At 37.5% G+C, this 15401-nt stretch overlaps 1 protein-coding gene across 8 annotated transcripts in view; it reads left to right on the top strand.

Annotated features, from left to right (window-relative positions):
- The window catches only part of IPCEF1 (interaction protein for cytohesin exchange factors 1), an 82912-nt gene extending 78486 nt beyond the window's left edge, over positions 1-4426 (top strand). For all 8 annotated transcript variants that reach the window (XM_035320513.1, XM_035320514.1, XM_035320520.1 and 5 more), the window contains one exon: positions 567-4426. In XM_035320513.1, the coding sequence (XP_035176404.1) occupies positions 567-767 (201 nt within the window). In that variant the 3' untranslated portion in view covers positions 768-4426. The remainder of the gene's footprint in view (positions 1-566) is intronic.
- The last annotated feature ends 10975 nt before the right edge of the window (positions 4427-15401 follow it).

Below are 15401 nucleotides of genomic sequence, written 5' to 3'. Positions count from 1 at the left end.
AATCTGAGCTGCTCTTGTCTAACAGTAGAGACCAGATTGGTTAACAGTATCTGGTGGTAGGTACTACTGGTGGTAGATCACCTACATGTGATCTAACTACCCCTGAGCTATATTGCCAGTGCATGGATTTCATCCAAAAGTATTTCCTGTCTAGCTCCCAGAGAACAGGAATTTATAATTGTGCTCAGGAGGACAAGTATTTTTTTCTTCAGAAAGTTAGGATTTGTCTGAATTATAGGAATAGATGTTATCATGTCTAGTTTCATGCAACTTGTGAGGCAACATAACTAATGTCTGATTTTCATGACTTCTCATTCATAAAATTTTACTAAGTATCTTATAAAAACAAAACTACATGAAATCATAATCTTGCCTTCAACTGTGAGGAATTTCTGCTGTGGACTTAACTTTGATAATATTGGTTATAAAATAGGAACAAATTGCCAGGAGAATGGATAATTGGTCATCTCCTTGTGCCCTGGTTCTGCAATGTTCCCAGAATGTTATTGTTATGGAGAATGAGCTTGACTGTGACTGCGGGAAATAACTACTTATTCTCTTCCTAGTGTAAAGAACATGACCTGGCCACAATTAACCAGTTGTTAGAGGACCCAAAGTTGACAGCAATGAAGTACAGAGAATGGAGGAACACAAACATCATGCTGGTCCAAGATATCTATCAGCAACAGGAGGTCCAGGATGTGTCCACAGAGAATAGTGAGGAACAAGAGACAACACCATTGGCTATCACTGAAAGTGCTATCTGAGGCTGTGTATTGACAGTTCACTGCAAGATTTTTCCCCACAGGTCTTCATGTAAAGGCACTTTAATCTGTTGCATTCTGATTTTTTTTTTTTTTTCCCGAGTGTTCTTCATAAGGAAAACAACCCATTCTCCAAAGCTTTCATTCCTTTTGCAAAACTTATTTCATGTCAAAAGAACAAATCCGTCAAATTAAAACAGCATGCTGGAATCTGGGCTGCATATCTAAGAAGAATATTTTATGAAGCAGTGAAGAAATGTTTTTCCATATTGGGAGAAGTAAATTGTATATGTGCAATTCTGGAAGTCACAGTGCTATATAATGTGAACTGTATAAATGTCAGAACCTTGGGGTTGTTTTAATCGTGTAACTTGCTCATAAAGGAAACTACAACAATTCCAAAAGGATGTAGTTTACTCTCTACTTTTTGACCAGGCAACGTAACCTGATATTTGTATTTTCATTTCTACATTCATTCACTTTGACTGCTCTACCAGTTGGAACTGAGACAAATCGAGTAGCAGTTATGTTTGAATTTATACGACAGACCACTGTCAGGCACCCAGTTTGTGTCATACCTGGTGTTTTATGAATTAGACATTTATTTACAGACCAGACCAAGGTATTGTCATTCTATATCAAGAACAGAAGGTCTCTCAATATGTTTGGTAAAATGTAAATTGCTCTTCAGTGAGGCAAATAATGTCTCAACAAGTTTCAAGCTTTTCTTATGGATTTAACAGAACTTCCTGGAAGGCTATTTTCTTCTTTCATATTTTTGAACCATCATGAATATATAAGGTACATGTTCACCTCAGACTCCTAGATAGCAAGGTGATCAAGTTTGCGAGGAAGCTAAATACTTAAATTTCTGATGTGGAACTGAAAGTGTAAAGCATAGCTGCAAATATTTTTGTAAATATATGTCATTTCATGGTTTATATGAATGTGACTATGTACTGTATATATGTTTTATTTATATATTTATATATGCTGAATTTCCTAATATAGATAGGAGCACATGGACCAGACCCACTTATGTGAGTGTACTTACACAGTGACTTGAAATGCTTCTCTGTTCTTTTTTCCATTATGAATCACAATAATGGATCTTGAATGGAGAGTACCCTGGGACTTCTGCTGTAAATTCTTCTGTCTTTCAACCTAACTTTGAGATTTTGATGAAGAAAATCTGTGTAATTTAGGGCAGGAATATAAGTTTGCTATAAAATTTTGGAATTTCTCTTTGGACAAACAAAAATGAATATATTAAGACATTTTGCTACAGGATCATTACATTTTAAGCATCACAGTTCTCTGTACAGGTTTTTTTTTTTTTTTTTTTTTTTTTTTTTTTTCTCCCATCTTCAGCATGTGTGCAAGTATGAGGAACTTTGCAGAGTGCCAATTTCTGAAAAAGCATGAATTAACCCACCATTCTCCAATTAATGCCACTACAAGAACTGGGGGAATCTGAACTTCTGTTGGCTATTTTGTGAACATATTGTCATTGGTATTCAACAGATTTTATCTTTTAAAGTAAAATACACTATACAGATGCAGCCATATTCACTTGTCTTATACAAGATATCTTTTATTGTATCTTGATTAAGAAAGCAAATATTAATAGTATTATTGGTAAGGTGAAATCTTTTTCACCTGCTAAGTGATATATCTGTCTGATTGTTGAGATGGCATTGTTGACACTCAACAACTTTCCTTTGCTACAGGTATCACTGGAGAAAGGTCAGGGAAACGTGGGCTTGTTGAATGCAGGACTTGAGTGCAGGACTGCACTCAGGATAGCGTCACTGCCTCAGGTATAAAAGGGTTTAGACTTAATAATTGGAGCTGGTCTGCTGGTGGGGAACAGAAGTTAGATGAAACTTAGAAGTGAGTGATAGTAACTAAATGGGGAAGCAGACACAAAAAGCAGGGTGGTTAAAAAACTAACATTTCCAGGAGGTCTTCATACAAGTGGTACTTTTATCATTTCATTAATTCTAACTGGACATTGATAGAAATTAAGCAGGCTCAATACCTGGTGTAAATTGGTTTCTAGTAATTCCTCATTAAAACATGAGCCCATTTTAAAGTCTTTTATCTTTGACTATTCTCAGAAGACCCTCTTGACAGTGGGCATCTGCAAGTATCCTGTTCCTGGATGTAATTTTTCAAAGGTGAGAGAGGGATACCCCCTGAATTTGACATAATCAATTATCTGCTGAGCACACTATGAAAATTAGGAGAGTGAGGACTGATCTGCATAGTCCTTCTCAATTTTAACTACCCGCTGCTAAAATTGATAAATAATGGAGGTCAAGTTGCTTGTACACTTCAGATTTATTCTTGCAAGTGCAGACCCAGCAGTTTGTCATGTAAATACCATTTCTCTTCAAAAGCATCTTCACTACTTAGATCTTAAAAACAAGCACATGCTTAAGAGTTCCATTGAACTGAGCCAGACTAGTCAGTGCCTTGCAGTTCTGAGCAAAACCCTAGCCAGCCAACTCCATTTGCTGCAGTAGATTTGCACCCAACAAAGGAGACTGCTTTGCAGCCTTTTTTTTTTTTTTTTCCCACAGCTGTGCTCATATCAAGATATACAAAACAGGTTTCCCAAATGCATAGACAGACAAATGTCCTCAGACTGCCTGAACTCTACTATTTGTTTTGATGAGAGCCTAAAATAACTTCTGAGTTACTTTCTTTTCAGATGGTCAGTAGGTAATTGCTGTTGAGCTTTTGGAATCGAGTTGAGGATTAATTGTACCATCCTCTTAGAAAAGAGCAGAAAATGATTGAATGGGGTTCTTTTAATGCAGTTATTTCTTTAGAAATTTCCTGTGTGTTCAAGAAAAATGTATTGGTTTTATGGAAGTGCAATGTTGGAAGCCTATCCCCATTCTCTTCAGCTACTTTTTAGACTGAAACCAAATGGAAAGTGTGGGAAACATAAGGTCAAAATGGTGGTAAAATAGGTTTAGTTTTCCAACATTGCTAATTAATGTGACAGTTTTCACCTGGATTCATCAGAAAGGGCTGTGCAGCCATGTGAAAGACACAACCAGAGAAAAACAGTGCACAATCTGACAGCTACAAGTGGTAGATGATATGGCAGGGAGCCACGTTGGCAGGAGAAGCTCAGACTACTGTGTGCTCCGCTCAATCATATTTAGGGTAAATGGTATCTGAGCATAAATTCTGGTGGTCTGAATTTGGAAGGCTTCCATTATTGACTCATAGTGTAGGGAAATTGTGTCCCTTGGAATGTTCAAAAATCTTTAACAGCCTGCCTCATGGGACTTTTTTTGTACTTTGCAGGAGAAAGTGTGCATGCACACAGCTATTCCTCTATCAGTAAAACCTTTTTGCATTAGTGCAGTGAGTCTAGCTATGCAGACTTTGGAGTAACTAATTATGATATCTAATTTCAGCTGTTTCTGCAGCCTGTCTCTGGTGGCTTTTCTGGAAATCAAATCTCTCTCTGTTTTGGTGGTGTAGATCTCATGAGCTACCAGCATGAGATGGGATCACATTTCCTTTTCCTAAGATGGGAGAGGTTTCATGCTGGGTTAGCAAATTGTTTCTGCATGTAGCTCTGATAATTTACTTAATCCCGGGTTTCACTGAAAACAGGAATAAATGATGTGATACAACCACTTTTTACAGATTATTCTCTTTTTGAAGGAAACCTTCTTATGGGAAAAAAGCTGTTTTAGGACAGCAGGGAGAGGGGGAGGGGAAGAGAAGAGGTGATGTTTTATTTAAAATTATGTAGAATTTGGGACTTTAGAATTATTTTGTAACTAGAAAAAAAATATGGGCATGCTGTATCTAATAGGGGAGCCTGTGAGCTTACATGTCTATTACAGATTTAATACAAAAACTTTATTTTGTGTCTCTTAAAGTAACAAGGAAGTCCATGTAAGCAAAATTTTATGTGAAGAAATTCTTGTGCTGTGGTGGAAGTTTGGGTTTGGGGATTTTTTTTTTTTTTTACTGTTTTGGTGGTACAGGAGTGACCAATTGCAATGAGAGCTTGGGCTTGCTTCATTTATGTGAGAAATGTCTTTCTGTTAACAGGAAACCAAAGTGGTTTTCTTGTAGTAATAGAGACAAAGTTTTCCTGTTTCCTGTTTTGTGTGGGACATTTTGAAGCAGCAGACATTTTAAGATGTCATTCAGCAGTTACTTCAACACTTGAAGGTTTTTCCCATTTTAGTCTTCTCCAAGCTGCCACATGCCTGCATTTTCAAGAATCAGCTTCTCTACTAACTGAAACAAAAATTTAGGTAAAAAAAAAAAAACAGAACCAAAAAGCTCTGAGCTATGATCAGTCTGAAATTCTTGTCTCTGTGCATAAGAGTAACAGGAGCTAGGCTTGCCAAAAGTTAGACATTTCAAAACTGGAAAAAAAAAAAAAAAAAAAAAAATCGTCAGGTGTTGAAGAGAGTATTAAATTTCTTGAAATGAAATTTGCTGTGGGTGATGATCCAAAATCTTTCTGTTCTGGAAAAATAATTATTTTTCTATTTTATTTCTTCCTGGTAAAAATCTAAAGGGAGTGGCTTATAAACTGGCAGAAAGCTAAAAATGAAATATGCATATACTCCTTGATAGTACATCAGCCTTGATGCGTTCACATACTTTAGATGACTGACCGACAATGCTGAAAATCCATTTCCTTGGGAAACTATTCTAGTTACCACAGTATTAGAGTCTTATATACCCCACCTGGCCCGTATGAGATCAATTTTGAGGATGTAGATATAAGGCATTTCTATAGGGCAAATAGCTTATATCATTAGACCATAGCTTATGAATCACGTGAGTTCTAGTGCTCACTGTGTTCTTGATGCCTTGAGACCTACATACATTATTCTGGCTCTTGAAGTTGCTTATGATTGCTTTACCTTCTCACATCTAAAAATAAAGAAAATAAAATATGAAAACATCTCCAACTCTCATGTAAAGACAAACAGTAATCAAGCAAAGATTTGGGTACTTTATTCCTGAGTGCTTAGCATAATAACTCACCTGATGAAATGCCATATGTGCATAATAATAGCAGTGTTCTTGTGTAGAACTTTCAATGGTGAGGACTGAGAGGAATGGAGGTTTCTATTCCATTAGGCTCTGTGTAGACTGAGAAAGACGTGCCTAGAGGAGTATTTCCTAGGATATCTGCTACGCAGGAGCAGGGCCTGCAGCAGCATGAAGATATACAGAGTACTAGTTTGGTATTCTAGCTGCTAAATCTATTTTATCACTGGTTGCATACTCAAAGCACAGTGTTTGCACCCAGCGCTGCCTTTTCACTGCTTGTTGCCCACACGTGTGACTCTCCATTTTAATGGAATGATGCACACATCCTGGAGAACCAGAACCTTATGTTTGCACTTGTCAATTAAAAGCTGAAATGCAGGAGCATTTTGCTCAGCCTTTTCTTTGAATTTTCACTTTTTTTTTTTTTTTTTTTTTTTTTTTTTTGGTTTGCTGCTGTACGATAAAATAGGAACTGTTGGTTCTTAAAAACAAATTCTCATTGGGACTATTATTAATATTAAATGGAGTAATCTGGAACCAGGAAGAACCGATGAGTGATTTGACTGAGGAATAAATTCCACTGCCTGGCAATACAGTTTTTGAAGCTCTGCTGTTAAATTAGTTAATTTTCTTTCATTGGTTGCTGTAGCCACCCTTAAGGAAGGATACCCTATGCTTTATGGTCTCTTCCAAGAGGTGTGGGACACTGCTGAATTTTTTCAGCTCTTGGAGAAGCCAGTTTCAATTAAAAGAGGACTGGGGTCTTTGTCAGATGTTTCAGTTTATCTGGCCAAGCCAGACAGGCAGCAGCACCTTAGAGGTGTGTTTCCTAAGAAGTGAGCTAATCTGAGGGCTTAGCTGCCCTGAAAGACATGTGTCCCTGTCCCTCTCTGTTCCCTCAATCTCCTACATGCTCCCACTGCTTGCCTCATGGTATTCTGCTCATCACTTGGCACCTCTGTCAGCTAAGTGGAGCCAGCCAGCAAGAAACAGACCTAGCAAGCTGGATAATTATCTACAGTGGTGGTGAATAAAGTTGGCTTGTGGAGAGATTTGGTGCCTTCCAGAGCCATCACAAGGGAGGCAGATGGTTTGTGTGGGCAAGAGCATAAAAAAGAGGGAGCTGCATATGCGAGAGGAAAGAGGGGGACCTCCTGTGCTTAGGAGAAGGACATTAGATTGATGTAGCCTCCCACTAAGCTGTATCTTCACTTTCACCAAACAGTGCTTTCATTTTACCGTACAACACATGCTCGTGAAGACAATCCAAGGGACAAGTTTTCATGTCTGGTTTGATGTGATCTCAGACTGTATTTTTGCTTTCCCTGTTTCATGCAGAGCCAAATCTTACTGCTTCCTCTTTTGGTCTTAAAGACAAAATCCTGCAAAAACCCTACAAAAAAAAAAAAAAAAAAAAAAAAAACACCACTATACTTCGCTAGGATCCTCTGTTGCATGCTGTCTGCAGGTATGCTGGTGTAGACATATGAGAGAAAGTAGTTTGGAGTGGTGGACCAGTTTATACTAGCTATGAATTAGCACCTTATGGGCTTGTAAGGCCTCTTGATTTTTGCAGGTATTTGATATACACCCTCCTGTGGTAGCATAAAATATAGCCATTTCCAAAGTTTCATAAGAATAGGAACAGAGTTTCTCATCATGAATCAGATATTTGGTTTTTATGTGCTTAAAAATAACAATAATTCAAAAAAATCTGAAAAAGTTCTGGGACTTCTCTGTGCATCCAGGCATTCCTAGTCAGACTGAGGATGATGTGTTTACTGGTGACACAGAGGGATGGGGCCATCCAGTCCCATTCCTGGCATCTGACCTGTCCTGTTTCATTATTTCATGTTTTGGAAAGTGCCTGCCATTCTTCTGACATTTTCATTGGCTGTTTCTTATGGGTAGAAGAAAGTACCTACTGATAGCTGTCAGGGTAAAATTCCTGAATTATCTTCCTGTGCTCAGGAAATAACCTAGTTGGCACTACGAGGGGATATTTAAAATTGTGAGATGCAAGCCATGATAATACCCAGAATACTGTGCATAGTGACAAACTGCTCTTTTATTTTGTTGTGGAAATATACATCTTCCCTATTCTGGCTCCTGGGCAGAGTGGGTGCCAATCTGGCAGGAAACAGGTTCTATGTGTAGTACCTCTGGGGACACAAGCTGCCTTGAAAGCAGTTCTCAGCAAGCTTTTCTCACAGAGAAAACTGATCCCTTAGCACAGCCTGCTGGCTGTTGATGATACAGCAAGCAGATATAAAATTACACGAGTGGGGAAGTAATAATAATATCAGGCTGCAGGTGTGATGGTCTCTGTCTACAGGAGAGTAATTTCTAGAGTAAGGTGAGAGAAGCTGCTTCAGGTAGGAAGGCAGAGACGCTGTCTGACACACTAACCTGCTCTAGATCTGAAGCAGCAGCAATAAATCCAAGCACAGTACTCTCTGAGGGGGGAAAAATTCTGCAAGGTGAAGGAAGCTAACACCTGTGATGCCAAGGAAGGTCCTAGGAAGAGAGCAATGGTAAATCTGGGGAAAAAAAGGTAGTTATTGTGTGCAGACTAACAAGACATGGGAAATCAGAGAAAATACATAACTTGCCATTAAACTGATGTCTTAGAGCGGATGACTTTTAGTATCTGGTTAGTTAAAATCCATGAATTTCAACCAGTAAATTGTTAAACCTGTTCTGTAGACAACCCTGAAAGATCAGGGCTGAGAAGTCAGAGGTTGTTCTGTTGAAAATGCTTACATCTGGTATTAAGGACAGTGGCACATTTGTGTCCATCATGAAATGTCTGTGCAGTCTAGTCAAACACAAAAAGCCACTGCCATGATGTGACACAGGAAGACAGCTGAAAATTGAGGGGCATCTCCAGTGTCCTAGTCCTTGCAATGACAACCATATCCCAGTCATCTACGGGCTTATTTGCACTCTTGCAGATCTCTTGCAGAAGTAGAGGCTACATTTCTAAGGTGTGTGTTTCCTTATTTTTTTCTTAAATTCTTTTTTTTATTATAAATTCAGTGCACCTGGGCTAGCACTTAAATTCGTAAATTACAGCAGTAATGATAATGGCCCAGGTGGTCATGTCCTTTTCTGTGTAATTTGAGAATTTCACTCGACAAATGCCAGAATGAGCTATGAATAAAATTCCATACCTCTGTAAAACACACTCATCACTTTTCCAGCTTGATGTGGTATTTCATCAAGAGCATTTATTTATTTATTCATTTATTTATTGTTTTTATTTTTTTTTCCCAGCAAAATAATTTCTTCTACTTCTCATGATAGGTTGAGGCAATTCAGGTAGCTGTGCTTTATGTGCTGGTTTTAAAACAGGCTTTCTAATACAAGAAAAAGGATGAATGATGATGCTGATGCTAGTTGGAAAAAGCATGTGAAATTCTTCAGGACTTCAGCAGAAAACAAATATCAGCACTTTGGAGACAGTGACACGAATGATGTATATGCCTTGAATATGGGGTGCAAGCATATCCTTCATTAAACCAAGGAAGGAAACTAGTCCTGTGGGGAATCAGATGAGTAACGAAGACAGAATCTGTGCAACAGCACTGTTCATACAAAAATCTGAGGGTGAAATTATCCTTGGGAACAAATCCAGATATAGGAAGGTATTCAGGTATCTCATGTTGGCTGGTCTGGGTGATTATTTTAAATTCAAGATGAGCTTTTATTTCAAAGAAAATCTGAGTTAATACTGGGTATAGAAGAGGTCACAGAGAGCACTGCATCATGCACCTATCTTTGCTTTCTTTCTAGCTGTGGCCTTGGTATGTGCTAAGGGGATGCTCATGATTGAATTTAGGCTTAGACTGTTTCAGGGTTCAGAAGAGAAATCATTTAGGATCTCTATTATTAGGTCCTCCATGAACAAATGGGATCAGTTCAAGCTAGGAGATACAGTGATATACTAAAACATTTCTCTAGTGTTTGGTTTGGAATAATGAGAGATAAAAGTAGAGATTATTTTCTAGGCATCAGAAAAAGCTCAGAGGAAAATGTTTAATGTATATTTGAGGGACCAAAGTTCATTTTCCAGTCACGGATAACATGAGATTTTGATTAAGTTGCTCCTACACAGTGACTCAGACCCTTGTTTGTAACATAGTGATGAGAAGTGCATACTACAGAGGGCTGTTAGTGTGAATTAAGACCAGCAGTACCACTCCACTAATTAAATAGATGATAACGCAGAGTTCCCAACATAGGCTGTGACAGTCAGTGGTAAAATGATGAATTTCTGTTATCGTGAGTACTGACAGTTCATATGTGGGTTGCTTCTGGCAATATACTCGCAGAAAAGGTGTGTAAGGGAAAAGGAAAGTTAAAGAGATTTCTTTCTTAAGCATCTCCTCTGACTTGAGAAATTATGTTTGTCCTGGATATGACAATACCGACCATGAACTAACTGCAGAGTTAGACCCCATGAACCAGGTTCTACTTGTGTGACTTTGTCTCTCCTGAAGCCAGAATACGGCTGTACACAACTGAAGGTGTATTTGCAGAACATATGCAGCTGAACTGGTGTAAACCCAGTCATGACTCATGAATTCTTTACTTCATTGCAAATTAACACATTTCCACAGGTACTGCGGAAAGCAACTACAGCGTGCCAGCTACAGTGGTCCAAATACTACTGTGGTGGTCTCAGTTGTGTCCCTGCCCAAGTGTAGGTTGCCTGCAGCCACAGACCCTAAAGGGTGTGTCTATCCCTCTTGCTACTTATTATTCACTGTTTTTGAACAAAAGAAGGTTTTTATATAGGGCTAATGCTTTGGTAAATTAATTTGAAAGAAGATTAGCTATATTTATCCAAAGACAATTCAATAATTTTTGCAGTGACTCATGTCTAAGTTATTTGATTTTCTCAGAACTACATTTTTTAATGTTCTGCCGAGTTCTCTTGAGAGCCATTTCCTATGAAAAACTCATTCCAAGGCTTTTTTTTTTTTTTTTTTTTTTTTTTTTTTTTTTCATACAAAGCCACCTAGGCCACCTAGGATCAAATTGAGTGTGCATGTGGCAGGACCAATAACTGAAAAATACATTATATCAGGAATGTTAATACTAAAATCTCCAATCTAGGAAACAAGGCCAACACTTGACCCCTCTTTGGTATGAAGCTTCTAATTTAACCTTCTGTTGTTTCTCTTGAAATTTTAAAAATTATTTCTGCCTGTCTTGCATTTTAACAAATAAAATTAAGGTGAAACTACTTGTACTCTTGTACATTTTTGCTGAATTTTATCCAAGCACAGAAACATATTTTTCAACCTTTTCTGCCTCTGAATTTTCTAAAAAATAATGTCTTTTTATTTTTATTTTTTTATTTTTTTATTTATTTTTTAAAAGCAGTATATTTGTGGATATGTAACCCAAATTTTGTTTCACTGTTTAATGGGTCTACGAGTGCATGTAATCAACCTCTTTTACAGAATATTTGCTTAGATTAGTCAATAGTGCAGACATGACGCAGGCTGTTTAAATCTATTTTTTTTTATTTTTATTTTTTATTTTTTTTTTGTATTTCTAAATTGGAGTATTTCCTTGTATCTGACTTTCCAGAGAGCAGAAAACAAAAGAATATGGAAGAGGAGGTGCTCAAGGCCCTCTTGTTCACATGTAAGTGATGCATCCTTCAGGTGTTTTTGCATTTCTGTTTTCTCTCATAACATTTTTTTATGTAAGTCTCTATTTTTCTCTTGTAGTGCTGTCAGTATGCAGCATCAGAAGAAAGTATTCCTGCCAGTTCTCTACATGTTCAGTCAGAGGGGGAAAAAGGTGGATCAGAATATTTTTGGTGTCTGATGACTAGGACAGTCAAACCCTCTTACTCTGAAAAATGTACCAATTAAGAAGTAGAGAACGGTGGCATCAACTTGTGATGAATCAGAATTTCACACATTGATGCTAGTTGGAGAATACAAGTGAATGGAGAAGACAAGTGTCATCACTACATGAACTCTGAACAGGAGGACTTCTATTAGTGATATAGAAGGATCAGAAGTATAGCTATAACCTCCCTCTGTGCTGATGGCCTCTGGCTTAATGAAGTTCATTATAAAGTAAAAAAGACTAATTTTTTAAGTACTTCATAGAGCATTTGCATTGTATTTTTATATTGCCATCATTATCTCTGTCATTTGGAATTCAGATATGAGAAAGATTATTATTATTATTATTAAATATTTCTCCTAAGAAAGCTATTCCTTAGAGTTGGCATAGAAACTCCATGAAATTCCATGTTTATTGTATAATACAATTAGGAGAAGGAGCCACAGAATTATACCTTCACAGTCACATTGTCTGTGACAGCTTTGTAGATAATAGTGAAAAATTACATGAGTAGGAGCTACTGGTGTGATGCTGATAAAGTGAATAAAGCCCTTGGGGAATAATATCCTTGGATGAATATAGTTCCCTCCCAACCCCCCATGTATTTTTCAGGAAGGACAGAGTTAGTATATGAATACATTAGTGAAATGACATGTATATGGCTGAAAGTTTGGGTCAGGTTCTCATTTTTACACCAATACTGACACTGAGAACTGGCTAGTTGACAGTAAGTGATATGAGTGGAAATTTGAAAATTGTGCCTTGTAGGAAAAATATTAATAAGTTCAAAATGGTTCATTTAGTTGATTCATAGAATTCATTCACAGGTTTTGCAATAGTCTGCTTTTTCCTAGTGAGGCTGAATGTTATCTTGGTTCAGATGAGGTACCCTACTGATAAATGCTCTGGACTGCCCTGAAGGAACCTGCCTCTCTGCCTTGACTTTGCTCAAGTGAAAGCTGGGAGAGTGAATTTGCTAGATCAAAGTTATCCCTGTAACAACCATTTTCTACAAGTGCAGTCTAAAAAAAACTCCAATAAGCAGGGAAGTGGTTTCTAATAGAAGGGAGTCCTTGAACAAGGAAAAGGCATCAGAATAGACAGGAAGTGAAGCATTGGCCAATTCAAATAGCTTCATTGTTTAAAATATATGTAGCAGATACATGTTTTGGGCTGAATTATCTTGAGGATGTAATGGGATTTCTGTCCTCTAAGCTCATTCAATCAAGAATAGCACCCCTCCCACCCCTTCGAAATAAAAAAAATAATAATAAAAACAACAACAAAACACAACACAAGATTACATCATGCAGTGGGATTATCTGGGACTGGTAAAAGATTAGCAGAATGGTTATTCAGAAAGTCCTAACAGAAGGTTATAGCATATTGTCTTCAGATCTGTGGATTGTAAGTCTGCCTGTAAGGGATGAGCAAAACCCTGTCTGAAAAAATCCTCAGTGTGTATTTGTTTAAAAATAATAATGCAGGTCACTAGTAGCAGTAGATTTACATAACACTGTAAAACTTAATTAAACCTCTTAAAAGGTCTTGAACAAACATATATCAACAACAAAACATAATTTAGAAGTGACTGAGGAAAAGAAAAAAGAAACACTAAGAGAAAAAAAAATACAACAGAACAGCATATGTAAATTTCTTATGCAGGAAAATTCGATGAAAACAGGATTACCTACACTGAATTAAAAGCCATCATAGCAAATTTTAAACATGATGGAGGGGGTTACCTCCACATGCTGTTTTACTAAGCCTTTCCTCCACAATTCCCCCACCCTATTCCTCCTTTTTCCTTTAACATTGCTGTCCTTGTTTTGTAATTGCTGTATTACCTCCTGTCTGGTGCAAGCACAGGGAACCTACTGCTGCTTCTTGTCCAACACAACAGCAATCTTCTGTTCATTACATAAAGCTTTCCTTTCCATTTCTGTTCCTTTCTAGAAATGATTATTCTTTTTAAATGTGTAGTTTCTGTTAATGTAATTGATGTCTGTTGCTGGGATTTTGCAGAGAAGTTGATGAGTGTAAAGAGAAGCATTGCTTTTTTCCTCTGTCATGATGAAAATAACAGTGGAAATAAAGCACGTTATCTAAAAAGTGTTATACAGAAAAAAAAAAAAAAAAAAAAAAAAAAAAAACACTGTGAAATTTCAGTAATTTTACAGGCTTTACCACAACTTTCTTCAAGCTCGAGGTGTTTTGTTCTCTCACAACCAATATGTGCACATTAATGAGTGAATCTGCGAGTATGTGCAAATTTGTGTGTAGTTCAGAAAAGACTGTTGGATTAGAATGAATTGGAGTAATAAACAATAAATGTCTGTCTTTCATCTTTAACCATACTAGCATTTTATTTCTCACTAAGATAGTATATAGGAACTTAACCTTTGATTTCAAATCCCCAAATGTCACTGAACTGTCCAATAACACCAAAAAAATATTCTGCTTCTTCCGAAAATCACATTTTAGCATGCTAATGCCATAGGTGAGTGTGTTGGAGTGAAATTAATTTGATGCTGAATCAGAAGGTGAATACATGTTTAAGTATAGTTATTGTGCTGATCCTTACTGTAAATTGTAACAGAGAGAGTAAGAATAGGGAATGGTTGTAAAGATCCGCATGATAAGAAAAACACCATGTCCTGCTCCTAATCTGATGAGTCATTTTACTGTGGGTCTTTTGGGGATTGCAGGTGGCTCTGAATCCCAGAGGTCACCTGTGTCTTACTGGTGAGCTGCACAGTGTCTGTACAGTCTGTAGCTAGGATCATAAACAGAAAATAGTGCTGCTGCCTGTCTGGGCAGTAGACAGTACATCAGGGAAGCTCTAAGCTCATGTGGTGGGGTTCCTTTTCTTTCAAACTGACAAAATCATTGAAAGATTGAAGGCTGGCTGAATTGCCAGTGCTGCCCAAACTGGCATCACAGTTCACGTTGTGCTCCACAGTTCAGGCCTAGTGGGGTGACTTATTTTGGCTGTCAGCTATATCCAAAGGTATCTATGGGAACCAAACTGGCTGTGGTATCTCCCACATTACCTCCCAATCCTTTCCTGATGCCAACAAATGGTTTGCTATGTCTGTAAAGCTCATTTATTTTCTGGCCAGGTAGTGTCTTTGAAACAAACGGAACATAGGTATTGATGCAGTTTTGCATCTTTTTTTTTTTTTTTTTTTTTCTTTCCTTTTTTTTTTTTTTTTTCTCTTGCTGTGCGATCCTGTTTCCTTATGTCTTTAAGCTAGTAGGACTGTTGGTGTCAGTGGATATTCTTGAGTACTACGGGCTGGTCTACAAAGGACTTGCAAAGGCTGGGAATGGCTGAGATCAGTGTGTTTAGCAGCTGCTGGCTTGCTTTGGCTCACCTCTAGTCATACTTTGCATGCAAAATGGACACACAGCAAGGCCAGTAATGTTGAACATTTGTTTGCTTACTTATATATCCAAAATTTCAGAGACACTGTATGCTGTATTCTGCATCACAGAGTCATAGAAACAGGATTTTGAAGGAATCTCTGGATATAGTGAGTTACTTTTCTGGTATTTGTGACTTTTCCTCCAAATCATGCTGTCTGATTGACAGTGCTTATAGATAAGTTAGCATTTTTTGCTATGGACTTCTTGCATAAAAGTGTTCAAAATGGCAATGAGCAGGTTGGGGGAAAAAAAAAAAAGTAGTAAAATCTGTAAAATCACAACTGTCAT

The sequence above is a fragment of the Oxyura jamaicensis genome, chromosome 3 (genome assembly GCF_011077185.1).
Source record: "Oxyura jamaicensis isolate SHBP4307 breed ruddy duck chromosome 3, BPBGC_Ojam_1.0, whole genome shotgun sequence".
NCBI classification, from domain to species: Eukaryota; Metazoa; Chordata; class Aves; order Anseriformes; family Anatidae; genus Oxyura; species Oxyura jamaicensis.
Note: the sequence above shows the minus strand (reverse complement) of the source record. Positions and strands in the feature narration are given on the sequence as shown.